The 21,712-nt window shown below is 25.3% G+C and overlaps 2 protein-coding genes across 3 annotated transcripts; one reads left to right on the top strand and one right to left on the bottom strand.

The window, feature by feature from the left end:
* The first annotated feature begins 8,274 nt into the window (after positions 1-8,274).
* On the top strand, positions 8,275-14,001 carry LOC105365069 (cysteine dioxygenase type 1). The gene is made up of 5 exons (XM_011503190.1): positions 8,275-8,588; positions 11,782-11,923; positions 13,000-13,114; positions 13,432-13,601; positions 13,898-14,001. Exons 1-5 carry the CDS (start codon positions 8,389-8,391, stop codon positions 13,931-13,933), a joined length of 663 nt encoding a protein of 220 aa, XP_011501492.1. The 5' UTR covers positions 8,275-8,388; the 3' UTR covers positions 13,934-14,001.
* A 3,359-nt stretch (positions 14,002-17,360) lies between these two features.
* On the bottom strand, positions 17,361-21,408 carry LOC105365171 (trypsin II-P29-like). 2 transcript variants are annotated; one of them, XM_011503305.1, is made up of 4 exons: positions 21,072-21,408; positions 19,723-20,043; positions 18,137-18,320; positions 17,361-17,875 (listed from the first exon to the last, which is right to left on the bottom strand). In XM_011503305.1, exons 1-4 carry the CDS (start codon positions 21,262-21,264, stop codon positions 17,434-17,436), a joined length of 1,140 nt encoding a protein of 379 aa, XP_011501607.1. In that variant the 5' UTR covers positions 21,265-21,408; the 3' UTR covers positions 17,361-17,433. The 2 variants fall into 2 exon arrangements, with proteins under 2 accessions (XP_011501607.1, XP_011501683.1); XM_011503381.1 differs by having other exon boundaries at positions 19,792-20,043.
* Positions 21,409-21,712: the final 304 nt, after the last annotated feature.

The following is a 21,712-nucleotide window of genomic DNA, read 5'->3' as shown; positions in this document are numbered from 1 at the left end:
AAATTTCTATAAATATGTATATATTACCTCGATCTCTATAATTCGTTTTGCGTTTAGTGGATTAATCATAATATAATCTTTACAAATTATTCAATAATATCTCATCTAAGATTTATTATTTGAATAATAATAAGAGAAAATATTTCTTTCTATTTGATAACGCTACATAAACGCTTTCGTCGAACTACATAAATGAAATTCATTTCTTAGATATTTAATTTAAATTAGAAATAATAATATTTATAATATAATTTTAGATTATAACTTTTAAATTATTTTTTTTTCTAATTATACTAATTGGCATTATATACCGTATATTATAGACCGTAATAAAAATCATAAATGATATATATATATATATATATATATCATTAAGTCATACATATAAAGTATATAATTCATACTTTATTTATAAAATAGAAAGATTCAATTTTAAGTGGTTTAAGCTATATATAGAGCACAAATACATTATTACAGTGCAATATTAAGATATTTTTAGAATATAATAATAATCTTTGGTATAATTAAACATTAAATTTATTAAATATGTTCAGTGAAAATAAATGAATTATTTTTGATATGAGAAAATAATAATCTTTAAGATATGTGCATAGAAATAAAATAATTTGTTTGCATAATAATTGACCGCATAGTTTCATAAGCGAACCGGATGAAACGTATTTTGGTATTAAACAAGATAATATATACAAAGATATAGAATAGTAGAAAATATAGAAAATATATATAAAGAATAATAGAAACAATAGAAACAATAGAAAAAATAATAGAAACAATAGAAAATATATATAAAGATAAGATAATATATAAAGATAATAATACATATTCTTTAAATACAAAAATTGCTTTAAAATGTTGCAGATCATTTAATTCTAAATAAAAAATTGAATCAATGGCACCGTAGCATAACTTAATTGTTATAAATAATTTTAATCAAATTCTTCCCATACTAAAATTGAAATAATATTGCATACCAACGAAATTTTTTGATTAATTATTAATATGCTTATTTTACAGCGTATATTTAATTATTTTTTCAAATAGATTATTAGTATTTCCTAATTAAGCAATTAATAATATATAAAGAATTGTCTTCATTTACATACAATAATTATGGTCATCTTTTATACAAAATATGTATGTAATTTTATTAAAACTGTATGTATAAAATAAATGAATCTGATTCCATTTTAAAAGTTTGTTTGTTTTTATTATCTACATTATATAATATAAAATAATAATCAATATTTTTCTTATTTCATAAATGGCAAAGGCATAGAACCTACAATATTTTAGCTACGAACTAAATAGAAATGTTTCATTTATTTCTAAAGACCAATGATCGATTATATATTTATGATACTTAATAATAATCATTAAAATACCTTTATATATATAACTTTTATAATAGTTCATATATTAAAATAATTTCTCTATATGTGAGTATAATTAATTCCCAGGAGTTAATAATTTAATTATAATACTTACAAAGGAAATGAAAATAATTTCCAATAAAACTAACATTGTATGCCATTTTACAATAATATTAATTTTATGCACATAAGTTGATTTGGACCTTTATATAATTATGAATGCATTATAATAATAAACCTTTTGTTTCAACAATACGATAATGCAATGTAATTTATCTTTAATTAGTTTTAGAACAGTTTTTCATCATCGCTTCTTGTATGACCTTTTAGTTGCTACGACAAGAATTTGCAACCAAAGTTGGAAGCTAACCTTGGTAGTTTTTCAATAAATTGTTTTATTCGGTATTCAGTCCTTGTTTATGCTTCTAATCTTTGTTGAACTTTCATTTGACTTTTAATTCTGCTCTGCAGGTGTGATAAAATGAAAATTGCCATATGAACGATGAATTTAATAAACAAATATACAAATTTTAAATATATATAAAAAATATATAGCATGTAATTAATATATAAGAATATATTAAATATTTATTTTTAATTATTATCCAAAAAGAGAACACTTATTGTTTTTTTACTTTCAATCATTAATATTATTTTTTATATTTGGTTATATTTGAATACATTTTTATTTGTCTAATTATAATCAATAAGTTTTATAAAAAAATGTTTTAATTTTTTAAATAAAGATTTCTCAATTGATATGTATATGTATATATATATATATATATATATAGTTGTTGTTTATGTAAAGAAGTTGTTTTATGTACAGAAAATTTTGTAAAGAAAATTTTTTTAATTAAATAATTAGATAATTCGTTAGGTACGTTTTACTGAAAATATAATTTTAAATAATTAGGAAAAATATAAATATATAATTTACAAATATATAATGGGCATATTGATTATTTAGTTTAAAGAAAATTAACCCATTTATGATAAGTGAAACGATTAAAAATACCATATATTTTATAAATATTTCTTGATATTTCTCTATTTATCTTGATATTTCTCTATTTATCTTGATATTTCTCTATTTTCTTGATATTCTCTATTTCCCTAAAGATTTTGAATATTTCTATTTATTATGTATTTCTATTTATTACGAGTTAAAAAAAAAATTAAATGTAAAATATGTTTTAATAAATTTAATTTGAAAAATTTATTTTATTTAAGTTTTCTACATTTATCAAATAAAAATTAATTATTAATATTTAATATACTTTTGAACTGAAATCTATCCACTGAATATTTCTTTAAAAGTTAAGAAATTTACAAATTTTTTTATTATTGCCTTTAAATATTACTTCAAAATAAAATCAGTTTAAACTAATATATTAAATAACATAGATTATAAAACTTGAAATTGCTCATACACTGTTAATATATGTTATAAACAATATAAAGCTTTATAATACCAACGATTAAGATTATAATTAATTACGAAAGAAATTAATTTTTAACTATCCCTCAATTTTAAATAGAGCAATAAATTTATTATATCATTAATTTAACATTAATTGTCTAAATACATTAAAAGCTACATTACAGCTACGTTGACATTAAATTTCATTATAATTTTTTTTTTTATATAAATTTTTAGATTAAATATTTGTATAGATTCACATAAATGCAATAAATTATTTAAATATTACAGTATTATTAAGTTATATTATAAGTACAAATTAATATCAATCTATTATATTTATTAATCTGTTTAAATCAATTATTAGAAAATACTTGGAAGCATAAAATTTATTAATCTAATCAAATTTTTATTTGGATTAATACTACGAAATTAGTTTTAATAAATATTATGAAACTTTAGATATATATAACATGACTAAATTAAACATAACTAAAAAAAATATAACCTAAATTAATTAAAATTAGCCAAATAGATTCGATGAGAAAATGTATATAGTTGAAAATTACAGATTTTCTAATATAAAGAAGTTTTATACAGTTTCTAATATAAACAATTTTTTATTCATAAGAAAAGTAAGAAAAGTAAACCAGTAACATAGTACATAGAAAATTTCACAAACACTTATTCTTTGTAAATATTTACTTCGCTTAATGAGTATTTCAACGATTTTTTATCTCATGGTTTAACTGAATTTAATTAATTATTATATGTGTGAATATACAAAAACAAAATATTATGATATTAATGACGTACATTTTAAAAATATGTAGATAAGATATGTTTTTCACTTATTTTCAATATGTAGTGGTAACGACGATTTTCGTTATTTACTCGTTTTATTAGCGTCCGTTTTATAGTTTTTTTTTTTTTTGTAATATATATATATATATATGAATAGATAGAATCAGTTAAAAAATGTAAATTAATCATTACAATTTTTCCTCGGTTTTTTATCAGGCTCTTCACGAACAAACCGATCAACTACTCAAGATTTGATGATTTTAATCTAGTCTCTTCGAACTTTACACAGAGTGGCAGAATCAAGCAAATTATATTTATGGATTGTTTTAATGTAATATTTATGTATATAAAAGAAACTTATAATACCATAATAATATGCATTGGAAAATATTTTGGTAGTAAAAACACTATATTTCTTAGTAGAGTATTTCAAATCACCAGACGGCAAACCATTATAATATAAATTTTTCCGTAATAAATTTTTAACTATGTTGAATAAATACGAGTATAAATATTTATAATTATTACGAAATTTAGTTGAAGTTGAAAACACCTTTTTTTTGTACATTCATTCTCATTAACATTTAGAGGTATTTAAACATTCATTAATACATTGTACCTGGATAATTTGTTGATTCCAAATAATAATAATTAGCACAACATAAAATTGGCATCAATGTAAGTATAATTGCTGTAATAGAATTATTTTTCCAATGAAAATAGATTAAATTTTTTATTTTGGTTAAAACTAAAAACTTAAGAATTTTATTATGTTTAGTATTTTTCGTTTGGTAATAATTTTTGTTTATGATGTTGCTCTCAAAGTTTAAGATGTATATATATATATATATATATATATATTCTTACTTAAAGAATTTTATTATGCCCGATACGCATACATAAATAAAATAATAATCGGAAATTCTATAAACATAAATAAAATAAAAACAATTACTTACAAAACATTTATACACCATTTTTTTAATTGAATTTCATTGAATTCAATCAATATTTATCAAAAAAATTATGATTAAAATTTATGTTAATAATTTATGCCATATTTTTTGGAAATGTTCTAAATTTTTAAAAGTTTTAAAGAATTTTGTAGGGTTGTAAGAGTTTTAAAAGCTTATAGGCACCAATCAAAATTGGGTTTCCCAATATATAGATAAAAAAATGAAATGTTGTATTTGAATATTCATAGGATATAAATTGTAATGAATAACAGAATATCAAAGTAAAGAAAGCGTGGGTCCTGTTATAATTCTATATATGTTATATATCTGATGTAAGATCTTAGTTACAAATAGTTTTTTGGCTTGGAGTAAAATATGGTCATGAAATGTTCGTGAGAGAAAGAATTTGTAATCATTGCTAAATGGCTACTCGTCGTATACTAAAGAAAGTCTAGATTAAACTGTTTTCATTTACATTCTATGTCAACAATCAGTCTAATGTTAATTAATAAAATATGAAGATTACAAAAAGTGTGTGGCATTGGAAGGTACGATATGCGAGCCGATATGTGAGCTCAAAAAACGAGAATTTCGAGAAAAACGAGAAGACTACAGGTAATAATGGTCACTGACCAGGTTTTGAAGGGCTGTTTGTCAGGTGACATTTCGATTGACGATCATGGACTAACGATTAGCAATTGCCGATAGACTCACCTTAGAGGCACGCGATGATGCCAACGAACTAGTATTTTGCGTCCAGGTGACTTTTTGGTTCTAGTTCTAATTGCGATTGCTAGTGCGGCGCAAGCGTCATACATCTTTCAATATTCGTGTAAATGAATGTCACTTGCTACATGTCAGTAATAATAATCGAATAAGAAAAAAGTGTACGTTAATGTGCCAGCAAACTTGCGTACGATCAGATTGCCTTTTAATACCTTAACATATGCATTATATCTTTACTACTATTGTTCAACATACCTTGGTACGTTGCCTCATTGGACACTTTTATTGTTATCTTACTGTCTTGCTGGTCAGATGCTTAAACGTAATTTACACTTAAACGTAGCTCATCTAGGATTTCATGTATAATACATTTAATGAAAGAAACAATTCGTCATTACTTTAATGTGGTTTCAAATTTTTTATCAAAAGCCTGTAAATGTAAATTTGACATCAAGGCGCGAGTCGATGTAGATCATTTAAAAATGAGAATTATAGAATTTAACAAACTGTCTTACTGATTTTTATCTAATAGAATAAGAAAAAGTTCGGTCATTAAAATCTAGTAACTTAAATTTCGAATCATATAAAATAATATTAAATAATTTGATTTAATTTGATTTAGAATTGAACGAGAATAAGCTCACGTAATATTTCATAAATCTTATAGTACGTATGAATAGATTGTCATTTAATTGTGCTAAATAACTTTTATTCTATTTAATTATGTGTCTTTATATTTTTTCAAAGGCCACTGCTCCACTTATAATAATAAAGATAATTTTTTTAATTATTTTTCCGGACGAGAACCTATCTTTTTAAATAATTGACTTCGAGTCTTCATATTTTGATAAATTAAAGTCAATTGGATTGCTCTCGAGATTTGTGGATCATCGTGATAATATTCGCATATGCATATATTTATATTTACATATAAATATATGGCTCTTTTTACCATATATATTAATATTCGAAACTTTTATATATGCGTTTAAATACTTTTCAGGTAAATAGACGTTAAATGTGAAATATTTTAATTCATACATTCCAACTTCTTTTTATATATCGTTTCCTTATAAAAATAATAAGGTACTTTTATAATTTAATAATATGGACACATTTATAATATTTACTCAAAAAAGATTATTTTGAATGTGTAATAAACATTTTGAGATTACTATTACAAAAATTTTCACAAACGTTAAGTATTATTTGTAGGCGATGGTATTTGGTCTTCACTTAATTCTAATTTGGCTAATTTACAAAATGGCGTTATCGATTTTAAGATAGATTTCATAATTACGAATGCAAGACAATCAGCTGCATTTCTTACAATGTAAAACAATTAATTAAAAATGAAAAAAAAAAAAGATAAATCAAACACTTACTTATGTTCTTGTAACTATTGTATAAAAAAGCATGAAATTATTTATATATCTATACTTTTATCTTATATTATATAAATCTAGTATTATAATGAAGCTTAAAAATTAGAATAGATCTATGTATTACGGAATACCTAATCTAAATTTCATTTCCTCGTCTGAAAATATAAATAAATGTTTTTTTAATGTATCCTTGACATCGTTGATAATTGCTTGAAAATTGCATCTATATTCCTTATTGAAAACAAAGAACTAATCAAAATGAGAGTAAAACAATAAAACTACTCTTATGACTACTTATCATGATTAATTTTAAATGCGTATTTTGTAAATATATTGTAACCCGGTACACCATTATAATCTACAAGGTATGAACCTGCATTTTATTTTCATTTTTATAAGAAACTTTTCCTATCTATACAATTGAAACGTACTTTCGAATAATTTATGAAATTCTTTATAGATATCATTTGAATGTCTCATACATAAAAATTAAAATTTAAATGAAATTGTAAAATTTAAATAATATTGCATTTAAATTCATAACTGTGCTTAATTTTCGTATAAAGGTTCTTTAGTCAAACATTGTTTTTTAAAGGACACTATGTAAAGATGCGCAAGTATTGTATAATATGTGAAGTATTTTAAAAATTTACAGATGTTTCTCGTAGATAAAGAAGTTTCTCAGAACTTGTTAACTGATTGTAATTGCAACAGAATATAGTATTCGATGCACAATATTAGCATGTGATTTTATAATATTGTCGAGTAAGACTTATATTTTATTGGAATAGGTAAAGCATGTGGCCAAGGAGGCAAAATGAACTTTAGTATATCATATGTAAAATAATTATTACTAAATGAACGAGCAGCGAGCATTTAATTTATATTGAAACTCATAAGCAATTAGGCTACATTGCTATCATTTATATAATATGATAAATTATCGTTTTATCAGCAACTTGGCCAAAATTATGATGCAAATAGTAAGTATGTAGGTGTCCAGAGCGTATATATACAATTTGCAAATTAAAAATTCGTGAAATTTTGAAAACGCGTAACAAAATACGTAGCGCTCTTGCAAAAATGATCCTACGATGATATACAACATTGATATTTACGAAGAACCATGAGGGAAAAGCAAAAATTTGAAAATCCATAAGACACGCAAATCGAATCGTTAATATTATCGATATCAGGCTTCCGAGAGGACGGGAGCGATAAGGGGAGAGAGGAGCCTCGCGAACGCGAAGCAAAGGGTGCGAGGTGGGGTTCAAACTGGGAATGTACTCTTACAACTGTTGCTGATGTCACAACGATATTCGACAATCGATCATTAGGCACGTCGTTCCTGCGTCGTATAAAATATTGTGAAAGCCTAAGATTTTTGGTCGGGAAACGTGTATTTCCTGACCTCCACGTGTGGTTCGCGAAGAGAGCGAGAGAAAGAGACGGCGGGAAGGAGGGTGGGAGAGTGGGAGGGGAGAGAGAGAGAGAGAGAGAGAGAGAGAGAGAGAGAGAGAGAAAGAGAGCGAGAGAGTGATAGGGGGAGGGGGGAGGGGCCTCGATAGAAAAAGCAGGGCCGCCGAGCCGGAGTAGGGAGTAATCACGTCTCACTGCGCGGACCGTACGAGATCAGCGTGGACGCGACACGAGTCAATCGAGGACGATAGACGTCGGAGCGCGCGGGTGTCTCAGGGCGAGCGATGGAACCATGGCAGGTGCTGCAGGAGCGCTTCCACGGTAATAGCGCACCCAAAAGCATAAACCTGAAGGACCTCATCGAGCAGCTATATGAGGCCTTCGCCAGTAATGACGTCGACATAGACCACGTGCAGGACCTTATGGCCACTTATAGGAGCAACCCCCAGGAGTGGAGAAAATTCGCCAAATTCGACCGATATAGGTAGGTATGCACTTTGCTCAATGTAAAGTCATTCGAGATGTTTGTAAAAAATTCAAGGCTTCCTTCATTTTTACACCTAGTTTTAGTACCTTTAATGCTTGTATATGTTTTGTGTCCAAGAATACATATAGTCGGTGACATATTACACGGCACGTTATTTGAAGTAATACAAATTTTTAATGTCAATTACTTATTGCGTATAAGAAGCGAAGTAGATGCATGAAGTAGTATGAAAGCTGGAATGTTCGTTAGATAAACGTTTTACTCTATCATAGCGATTAGCTTCTTAAAAGTTTAAAGGAACTTTGAATTGTTAAGAATTTATAGTTCCGAAGCGAAAGTGATTTATCAGATTTACGATCTTAAAATAGAATGCACCACTGTATACATGGTAATATGAAAGAAAAGAAAAATTTATTAAGATCGTAAAATAATATCGTAATTCAAATGCGATAGCCAAATTAATCAAATTTTCAAATCTGCTGACCGCAGTACTATGTGCTATTATGTTCATCAATGATTCTCTCAAGCATTTTACTCCACTACTTTAGCACTATTCCTAAGAAATATAGATGTGTATGCGCGCGCGTGTGTGGGTATTTTATCTAATTTAAACTATTACATTGCTTGTAAATAAATGGTATACATGACTTATTTTCTTGAACGGAATATATAGTTCCATTCCTTACGCATATTTTTAATAAACTCTCTGTTATATCGACGCGAATCAATTGTCGGTGACTATTTTATAATCGGTGCTTTTGCTTATCTACATTAATATCGATCACTAATTATTGAATTATTATTTACTATTATATGCAATACTATATTCGATTTTGTAATAATTGTTAATAATTGGTGAAGTTTTTAATGGACCATATAAGCGTGCAGCGCAAATTTGAATTACATAGTTAGATTTATACTACAAAATAATGAAAATTTGTATTCACATTACATTTTAAAATTTTTTAACTAGTTTATCATTTTTATTTTGTAGGTATACAGACGTTTTATATTACCAATAAGTTTCTCAATTATTCGAACCATTTGACTTATATAACTTATTCGAAATAATTTTTAAAAACGTTACAATTAATTTGAAGGAAAAAATTTGCTTTTCAATGTATTAGCCACTCATTTATAGAATCAACTGGATTCTAGGAATATTGAACAACAGTATTTTATCACCTGTTCATACTTTAACGTTCACTGCGTATAATGACGCATACAAATCCTCATGAAGTAATTAAAGTATTTCCCATTTATAATCTCTTTATAAATATGATAAATATTTCAACAGCTTTTAATATTTTTAAAAGGCACAACTTCTGAAATGTAATATTCTTTGTTATTTTTATGGTTGCACCAGATTTTATAAAGAAAATGGAGTTATATTCTTTATTATCAGTGTATTTGGATACAGATTGGAATTGCTTAAACATTTTAAATGGGAATCGATCAAGTTCATACGGGTTATCTTGCCATTAATCATTATTTTAACGACGAGTTATGAGCTAATGTTTTGAAATTTGTTTTTTACTTGTCTACCATGTCTTCAAATTAGATGATTAAAAATCAAAACATTAGAAAAATAATTATTCTATGATTGTAGAAATATGAAATAATTGAAAATTATATTTTTTATTCTTGAATAGAATACTTTCCTTTTTTTTTTTTATTTTTTTTTTTATTTTTTTTTTTTTTTTTTTAATTCAATCTATTAATATAAAAGTATTGAATTTGTACATCTTTGCATCTCTTAATAAAATTTATATATACATTGATTGAAATTTGTTAATCTGATAAATATATTAACATTTAAATAAAATCTATTAAATCTTCTATTAAAAGTCAGAAAAATACTTAAACAATTATTAAAAATTTTAAAGAACATTTAAAATTTATTTTATTCATAAATTTGATTGTAATAATATTTAATAATTGAATTATACATTTATACTTTATTGTTGAATATTAAACTGTTAAATTGCCAATATTATATGATAATGCATGTTATAAGCAAAATATTAATATAAAAATTATATTTGATATGAATTAATAGCTTCTTTAATTAAAATATTACAATTAATTTTTAAAAGCACTGTTAATGTTAAAAAATATATATTTATACTTTGTTATTAACTACAACCAAAACCTTATAATGTTATATTTATCTGTAATAATAATTATCTATATTTCAAAACAGTAATTATATGTCATTACTAGAATATATAATCTGATAAAAAATTTATGCCAAGTTTTTACAAATCATCAATATAAATGCCTTTCCTTAAATCATAAAATTATAACTGATATGAATTAAAATAAATATTAATTCAGCTTGAACGGAATAATGTTAAAAAATATGGCACAGATGATTAAATACATTGTTACGTTTCCGTATTTTTATGATAATTTACAGAAACTTATTACTTTATGTTTCGATGACTTCTATAAAATTTGACTTTTATATATTTTTCAACATAGTAAATATATCGTATATTTTTATAAATTTATTTTTTCAAATAAATATGATAAATTCATTATCTTTCTACAGTTCGCCCCCGTTTCTCGGAGTCCTCTTCATTTCCACGTTTCAATAAATTGTGTCCATACTATTAACTATTTTTTATTCGAATATGATAACATGCGAAAATACAAACTGTTTTTCATTGTACAAATATTGTAGTAAAGAATTTATATAATTATAATATTTAACATAATTATTAGTCCCAAATCCTATTACAAATAGAAAACTTTAAATTTAAAGATAAAAATATTGGTTTATATATTTACAAATTTAATAGAATTAAATAATTAAATTAAGTTATTTAATTATACGACAAGTATAATTTGTTCAGTTATTCAACTGACATCTCCACAATACAGAAAACACTTTGACAATATTGTATTAAAATAATTAATACACCAGGATGTGTTAGAGTTTGGATAAAATTAAAGTGTTATGGTTGCCTCGTATACCAATGACTACAGTTTTTCGTTTAAAAATTGCATTGAACGTCTTGAAATACAACAATACATTGAGATACGAATTGAATTTTAAGCTGCCGAATCGAAACGGCAGTGACATGACACAGGTGCACCTTCTGTGAACTTTCCTCGTGATAAGATCGCGTTTCTTAAGCACACGATAATAAATGATAGGATAAGTTAAGTCTTGTGCCTGTTTCAGGTACACACGTAATCTAGTAGACGAAGGCAACGGCAAGTTCAACCTGATCGTGTTGTGCTGGGGCGAAGGCCATGGCTCGGCAATTCACGACCACGCCGACGCTCACTGTATCATGAAGATCCTTCAGGGCGAACTGTGCGAGGTTATGGCTCAAATCTCCCAATGTGTCCCACTGTCCCTGCGAGCAGTGATTCACCTCTGATTCACGCGTCTGGCACCTCCCAACGGTTTTCCATACCATCCCATTATTTTATGACTTGCTACATAAGTGCGGTTGATTAAAATCTTTACTTCGATGCCGATTTCCAGATCTTAGTTTCTTTATTAGACAACCTCTAGAGACTTCGAGAGGTGACACTGAAACCTCCATTTATGGCGTCCCTTTCTCTCTCTCTCTCTCTCTCTCTCTCTCTCTCTCTCTCTATATATATATATATATATATATATATATATATATATAACATTAACAACTAATAAATTTCTATTTGTAATCTAGTGTAGTTAGAATTAGAACGCTTAGTATTAGGATATTAAAACTTCAATGCCTCAGATTAATTGTTATATTCTGCGATCAATACTTTGGAACAAAATTATTAAAATAAATATGTAAACATTATTAAGAAAAATATTGAGTTGATATTTAATGACCGTAGGTTATTCATTAAAAATAAGTCGGTTATCAATTTTAGTTTCACAGTTTTGTAGTTCAAAAAATAACATATACCGTCTGACATTATAATCAGTAGTATTTATATTCAAATACGTAGGAAAATTGATGTATCGAGTTGTTTTCACGTTTAATAAGAAATAACAGATTACAGCATCATGACTGTAACTTCTAATAACATTACATTTCTCATACGGGCTGTCAATTTAATAAGTCAACGTCTTTCTTAACTTAAGATGATAAATATTGATTGCGATATTTTAATACCAAATATATTGGATCAAATAATTGTTAATTATGGATATACAATCTAATATTCATAATAATATTCATAATATTCATAATAATGAACATATTCATTCTAATTTTTTTTTTTCATATACACGAATTATATTTAGTTGACTTAGCATTTTTATAAAAGAAATTATAAATAAATCATAATTAAAATTTACATTATTACCAAAATTTTATATTAATGCAATAATATTAATAACTGAACAATTATCATATCTATAATAAATAAAATGTTGTTTATATTTAAATTTTTTTAGACCAAATATAAATGGCCAAAGAAGTATTTGGATAATCAAGGAAATGAATTCCAAGGAGAATTGGAAGAAATAAATAGGTGTATTTATAAAAATAATGATGTTACGTATATAAATGGTAAGAGTTTAAATAAATATAAATATTAAAATTTTATATTGCAAACAATATTGTTGTACGCTCTTATATATAATAGAGAATAATGAGATATAGTAATGGGAATCACTTATTTCTTATTTTTAGTAATATATAAATAAATTAGGAAAACTGAAAATACATATATATTTCAATGATTTTTTTAAAAATCATTTACTACTTTATGGAAATTAATTTGACTGATAAAAATAATTAAAAATTAATATTTATATACTAATATACATTGCATTAAATTACAATAAATTTATAAAAATTTAGCAAGTTTGTGTTTTTACAATTAGATTCAATTGGATTACATCGAGTAGAAAATTTGAGTACCGTTAATCCAGCGGTTTCTTTACATTTATATTCACCACCATTTTCTACGTGTTCAGTGTTTAACAAACAAACTGGTCAAAAATCGACTAGCAAAGTTACCTTCTGGTCTAAATTTGGAGAACGTCGAAATAGGGTAAGTTTGTTTTTAATATAATTGTTTTTTAAATTTAAATTTAAATTAAAATTTTTAAATTACATTTAAAACATGGGTTTTTATACACATTTTTATTTCAAATGATTATATTAAACTTTTTACGATTGCTAAAATTTAGCATCTTTCTTTTCATGCAATTCACTATTCCACTTAGATATTGATATTACTTTAAAATAAAATTTGCGATGTTCAGAATAAAATTGATATATTCATAAAATAAATAAAATTTTCAAAATATATTCACATTTTTATAAATAGTTTTATTATTTTTATAGGAAATACAAAACGCTAGAACTCCGGAGGATAATTAAGTATCAAAAATTTAAATATCAGTTTTCGACTGTTCAGATGGCGCTATTATTTAAAAAAATATATTTTACTTTACTATGCATTTTTTAAAATACGTTGTAAGTAAAAGAAATTACTTAATTGTTAGTTAAAATTATTATCTATACTTTGAAACGTTCGTTGTAAACATATTTTCTTAGTCCATCCCAGTAACAGTAATGTGACAGGAAATTTTTATATGGGAATGTAAATTGTAAGATTTGTTTGTATGCAAAGTTCCTGAGAAATGCGTATATCTTGATTATTTCATATTTAATAATATTACTTTCATATATTTTTAAGTTAATTTATAATTTGTGAGTCGATATATTTTAATTATGAAAATTGTATACATGTAAAAATTGAAAATTGTTCAGGATCCAGTGATACTTAGCGATAACTTCCGAATTAATAATCTGGAAGTCGGCAGTACAATTTAATAATAAGTGATGCAAAATGTATATAAATACAATATAATAATTCATAAATATATTTAAAACAGTTCATTATCATCTATCTCTTAATATAATTTTTTGTAATAATAAAACGCAATTTATAAAATATTTCATTTTACTTGCCTGAGTAAATTGTCTACAAGCAGCGAAAAAATACTAATTTGAAATTTTATATACTGGCATATCGGTACATCATATAGATCCAGGAGATTTATATTCTAACCATTATCATTAAGCATTCCTTTTTTTTTTAACATAAAATACAACTAAGTTTGATGGATATGAAGAATAAGTTAATCTTAATTAATCGTTCATTATCATATTTGAGAAATTCAATATACTAATATATTCTAATTTTTGATAAATTTTAATTCTTCAAACTCATATAAAAAATAAAATATTTTCAAGTACTAATATACTTATACAATATAATAAATTTTTGTAGAACGACGCATACGTTAATATAATATTATATCTTCCAAATCTAATTTTTTCATACATATAATAATGTATATTTTGATTAAAACGTGATTTATTAGGTCGATCAACTAAATCCTAAGAAAATTAAATATAAATATATAAGATTTTAATGTTGAAATATGTTTTTAAAGTAAAAACTTTCCATTATAGAATAAACACATATTATGTTAAATAATCAAAATGTGCTATGTTTACTTTTTAGTGAATATAATTTTAGATATACATTTTCTGCGACGAATATGAGTCTATACGTATATTAAAGAAATTAAAAAATAAAATAAATAAGATAAATTCTTAACTCTTGTATTAATGTATATGGATATACTTGTATAAATGAATCCACGTGGTTCAAAGGCTTTGTAAACATCTTGTTATTTGAAAAACAATTTTATCGATTTAAATAGAAAATATCAAACCTTGAAGTAGAAAGTCAATTAATGAATGAACAACATTCTTTCACTTTAAATAAGTGATTTTGGTTATTTTATTTTATTTACTGATTATCTGACTTAATATTTATCATGAAACTTTATCAGTCGATACAAGTGTTTCTATTAATTTCGAACTTTTCCCGGCATAAAACATACTGTTTACCTCAGACTACGTTAATTAATGTATATAAAATTAAACATTATTTTTTTAGGAAGTTTTTCAAATTCATTAATTATAACCAATTTACAGTATCGTCGATGCAAAATAATGCAATTTAAAATTAATCATTATTAATATTGCTAGCCATTGTTAAATGCTGCTTCTATATAATCGAAATTTTTCGTAGTACAATAAATAATTTTCTAATAATTATTTCGAATAAATTATTAATACAAATGCATACTTACAGCATGTAAATTGTATAAATCTAAATAAATTTTATTTTCCATATCTTACTATATTATTTAAGATTCCAATATTTTATAGGAAAAAAATTAATTTATCTTATTTAGTTTAATTATATGTTGTTTAATAAATTTATTAATTATGTACAAGTAATATAATCGAATATATTACCATACAAATCATTTTAATATTTTTAAGTTTTATTACAAGTACCCTATGACAATTTCATTTACTATCAAATAAACTGAATAATAGATTCCTGGCCTTACTAATACTTCAAATACTATTAGAAAAAAAAAAATAATAATAATAAGAGTAATCCGAAACAGACAAAAATATTAATAATTACATAAGCAACAAGAAATAGTTTTAATGTATCATTTAATTATAAAAATTCTAATAATAAATATATTAAAGTGGTACAATTACTTTAACTGTTATGTTTTAAGTATGTTTTAATATTTGAAATTAATTAATTATATTTAAAAGAATACTTAAAGATTATATTTTTTAAGATTTTAATTAGCAATATGTCTCTAATATTAATGTAAAAACCTAATAATTATTCTTTACAACTTATGTAAATATATTATTATTTTACAATCTTTTATATTTTACTTTTGTATAAAAAATTTAAATACAGTTTTATATTTTAAAACAAATATTTAAAAATAAACACTAATTTTTCTCAATTATTAGTTAAATAAATGTGCAAACTTATAATTATGTGAATATGGAAATTCTTATTGACGAAATAAATGTATTCAATTTTTAATTGTAAATGTAAAATTATAAATATTATATTTATGAAGACGAAATAAAATGTATAAAAGAAAATTTATCACTTACAAATATGTTTCTTAGATTCATTTGAAAATTTTGTAACTGAAGATATAAAATATTTACATTATTGTAGTTGCTATAACATAAATATTTGATACTATTAATCTTTGAAATATTAAACTTTGAATTGGTTGGAATGCTTCTTTATTCATAGAGAAAAAATATCGAAAACTTTTGTTGCTTAGCCTAAAAATACACATATTTTTTTATTTTTTTGCAAATTTAATCAAGTCAAATTTTGAATTAATAAATTAAAGTTACTGGCAAATATAGTTTGCAAAAATAATTCTTATATAATTTATATATTATTTATATATTAATTTATATATTTTTACAATCAGATGATTGTACACTTTATGAAATTTAAAGACTCCATTGAAATTCTTATACTTATGGTAATACTGTATTCGTTGAATGCTTGCAGAATCACGTTCACCTATCAAAATTGTTACATCAGCGCTGATAGAAAATACATGTATATGACAATTAAGACAATAATTAAATGATTGCACACATTCATGCATACATGAGTATGTGTGTATATGCGTGGGTACACGTATATAGAAATATGTGCATATCCCTGTTGGATGAAAAATTAGTAGCATGGTAAAACAGATTAATAAATACCATATTTATTGGCACTCAATATTACAATTTCTTAATTATATGCTCGATTTATACATCGTCGATTGTCAGGATGGGTGGCCTGTTTATCAATTGCTTTTAATTTGTTTTTCTCACAGCGCAAGACTTCTTAATACTCGCGTGCACCTGCCTACTAATATTTCAACGTGATTGTAACGAAAAAAAAAATGCTCGCTGCATTACTACTGCACATTTTAGGAACTTACTGTGTTACACAATACAAATCACTCAATTGTATCGAGTATCCAATCCACGTAGTGTGCGACACTCGTATAAACCCCAGGCGATCCTTTTACAGCGCAATTTTTCCTGCCAAAGCTGACGACACCCTGTTGCACGACTCTGGCCTCACCCTTATATATCGAAACCGACTGCAGAGGTCCACCACTGTCCCCGGTGCAGGAATCTTTGGCTTTGACACCACCCGCACAGATCTGTTTATGCCAAAGTTTGACGAAGGGCTGGTCACGGTACGTGCGTCTGCACACTGTGCTCGAAAGAATCGGCAGTTGCACCTGTAGCAAGATATTGCTAATGCTGTAACCGTCCTCGGTTGAGCCCCAGCCGGTGATAAGGGCGGTTTTGCCCATCGTTCTCGAGGCCGTATCCAAGGGCAGACAAATCGGGCGAACATTCGCCGACTTGAAATTAATTCTACCCCTTATTCTGAATAAGAAATGGTGCACAGTTACATTGATGAAATGCGGGAATAGATAAGAATGAGGGAGATGGCATAACGATATTTCATTTTTAAAACTGCAATATTTTGTATGGGCTACGGTAATTAATTATTTTATAAATACCAAAATTAAGGCTGTAGAAAAATAATCTCATGCTTATACGAACGAAACAAGGACAAAATAATAGATAAAATAGGGATTGTTTTATTACTAAATTCTTCGATTATCAGGTTGTCATTTTTCTTACCTGACGAGGGCAATATCATTTCTTAATGTTATTGATGAATACTCTGGGTGCGGATAAATCTTTTCTATTTCAAAATCTTGGTACTTTTCAGCACAGATGTGAACGGCGCCGTTATCATAAATTTCGCAATCCTGTTCCTTTGTAAGATCGTGTTCTCCTACTCTAACGCCAACGAAATTCAAATCTGTAAGAATTTATCATTTCATTCATTTAAATAATAAAATATAAAGAATATCAACATATATTTATAATTTTATGTACGTGCGCGCGCGAGGATTAAAACAAATGCAAATGTACTTTATGAAATTTTATAAACTTGCAACTATTAAAATAATGACCTGTTTTAAAAATATTTGAGAATCTATGCCTGAAATTTAATAACAAAATTACATTTATCTTCAAATAAGATCTATTTAAACTTATAACTTTTTTTTGAAAAGATAATCTAAAGGAGTAAGAAAAATATACTTAAAAAGGAGGACTATAAAATATTTTAAAAATAATTATTTTTCAACAATAAGCAAATAAGAGTTGAGTAAAATGCTTAAATCAGTAACTATTAAAAACCAAACTGTTTAATAAACCTTAATTTTTCATTTACATTTTATGTATCTTACCAAGGAGTAAGAACAACTATTTCTTTCTTATGACATTACAATTAATTTTTAATTGAATTAACAAATTATTTTTAGTTAATAGAGTATAGCAGTTGAATAAAAGAAAGAAAGTGGTTGAAACAAATTGGAGACAAATTTAATAAGAGAAAGTGATAGAAAAAGTGAAAAGGCGTTTAAAAATAAAAATGAATTACCGTAATATACAAGATATATGAGAAAAAATAATAAAATTACGTAAGAAGGTGTAAAAAGGCAGTTTAAAAAATGGAGAAATAATAATTACAATAATAAAGAAATTAAAGCAATAGTTTGCCAATAGAATGGAACTACGAGTTATTATAAGTAACTAAAGAAATTAAAAAATATTAGACAATAAAAGATTGTTAATAAATGAAGACATAAAGTATCGAATAGGAGACAAAAAATATATTAATAAGGATAAGAAAATCACTTAAGTCGTCAAAATAAAATAAGATGAAAACAAAAATTTTATACTGCTATACAAGTATATCTCGAAAATACAGATTTTCAAAGAAATATGATCGATTTTTATAACACAAATAAAAGTGCATACAATATATAGCAGCAGTGGTAAAGGTACGATATTGTAATAAGAAATAATATTTTATATCTTTTTTATCATATGCATATATGTAGTTTATGAATATATACATGTGATCATCGAGAGCAATAGAAGAGGTAATAATTTAATAATGAAAGAAAATCATATTTAGAAAAAACATAGAAAAATAAAATTGAATAAAAAGGAATTGTAATGCAAATTAGAACAAATAATGTATCAAAAATCTACAAAATAATATAAAAATGAAAAAATATAAAATGGTTGAAGAAGAATATTACTGAATAAGAATAAATAAGAATACAAATAAGCAAATAAAAACAAAATTATACTTTTAAAAAGTAACGTAAAATTAATAAAAAGAACTTTTCGACAAAATATATTCTAACTCTCAGGTAAATTTGTTACGCAATGCGCAGCCGTCAGTATATAATTTTTGTTAATAATTGTTCCCCCACAACGAAAGTTAAATTGAAAGTTGTTGTCATTGTCATCATATGCCAATAGAGCCATCCAAGGAAATTCGAAAATTCTGGTGGAGGAGCCACCGTAGATCTTGGGATCAGCAGCAATGGGTCCGCACATCTTATGGTCCAGCAGCTTGAGTTTAGGGTGACTGTCGTTGGAGACTGTCTCGGGGGATTTGGTGTTTTTTTGCGGCTCTGGAAGCTTTATCAATGACTCTTTACAGCAGATCATTGGATCACTACCTAGTGAGAAAGAGAAAGAGAAAAGCTCGCGTTATTTGACATCTATAATGCTTAACTTTTACTATACAAAAATTAAATATAATTGAGGATAGCTCTACGATCGATCCAAAAATTTATAATTTCTTAATTTATTTTTAACTATTTGAACATCAACATTGCGATAAATAATAATTAAACTTAAATACATTTTTATTTTCTTGCCTTTAAAACATACTAATAATATCTTTAAAAAATACATTTAATGCATTTAACAATTTTAAGGGTTTAAGAATTTTAAATCAGCTTTATATTAAATGATAAAAAAACAAATTTAATTTGTTGCATAAAGTCATGAAATTGATTAATGAGGTACGTGAATTTATTTGACTGACAATTATTCTTCAATTATCTTCAATTACCATTATATAAAGTAATTTATATAAATTACTTTGCTTCATTCCACTGTAAGTTAAAAATAGTTAATAAACAAAATTTACTAGAATTTATATTAAATAAATTTTAATTTCTTTTTGTTTATCTGTAAAGTAAGAAAAATATAATTATATTTCGTAATATATAGTTTACTTTGTTATTATAATGATTTAAAAAATAACTCAACCTAAGCAAACAGACGGTACATCATTATAATGCTCACTATTTGAGTAATAAGTTGAAAAGAATTATTTTTTTTTTAAATTTAATAATTATTCCTTCAGGTACGTGGAAAAGTAAAAGTTTTTAGGGAAGTAATCGTTAAAATTAGTGTTAAAACATAATTGTGAAATTTGTGAAAATTGTGGAATAGAAATTTGTTGTTAAGTAATTCTAAATATACGTAGGAACTAATATTAAAGTATTTGTATCAAATTTATTTCAATAAGATTTAGTATTGTTATTAAAGTGTCTTTACAAATATCACATAAGTTTTAAATAATTGTAAATGATTATATTTAATTTTTTGTAGTTAATAAAAGTGAAATAAAAACATTGCAAGTATTATTTAAAATATTATATAAATACATACAAATGAATCATGAAAATAGTTTTACCTTCGAAACCACAATACACATTCCATAACTGATTATCGAACTTTAACGGTAGGCGACTTTTCGTGTGCTTTAATACTGGTTGACACTTTCGTATGTTAATGCATCGTCCATTCGCTCCTGTTTGCGTTAAGCAACTGCTACTGACATTTACCAATACACCCATTGAGACAATTAGTATTAAGTATGAATGCATTTTATATAATAATATGTATGCAAATAAATATTTTACAAATTGGTACTCATGTAATGGAAAGTGCAAAGAGACAAGTAGAGTAGGCGGTTTGAAGCAAAAGCTTGCTGTGACTGGGGTACACAATTCCAAAGTGATAATTTGTTTACTTTAAATTGGCGAACAGGTATATTATTTCACGCGGAAACCGTTAGGTACACTCGCTAGACCAAAAGGTAGCGGAAGATCGAAAAATCAAAGGATGTCTCGAAAACATCCAGCTAATAATAAATAGTTGATCGCTTCTACCATTGAAAGAAAATCAATCGAACATATTTTACTTAAGATGACAGATAGAAATACGTGCATTTGTTTCAACGTTTTGCAATAGTAAACAGAATTTCTTCTTACCCATCTGTAATTAATTTAATATGTTTTAAAGGCTTCGCGCTCTCTCTCTCTCTCTCTCACA

This window comes from Ceratosolen solmsi, unplaced genomic scaffold (assembly GCF_000503995.2).
Source record: "Ceratosolen solmsi marchali unplaced genomic scaffold, CerSol_1.0 scaffold10, whole genome shotgun sequence".
In the NCBI taxonomy this organism is placed as follows: Eukaryota; Metazoa; Arthropoda; class Insecta; order Hymenoptera; family Agaonidae; genus Ceratosolen; species Ceratosolen solmsi.
The sequence above is the reverse complement of the archived record's forward strand: the minus strand, read 5'-3'. Positions and strand labels throughout refer to the sequence as shown.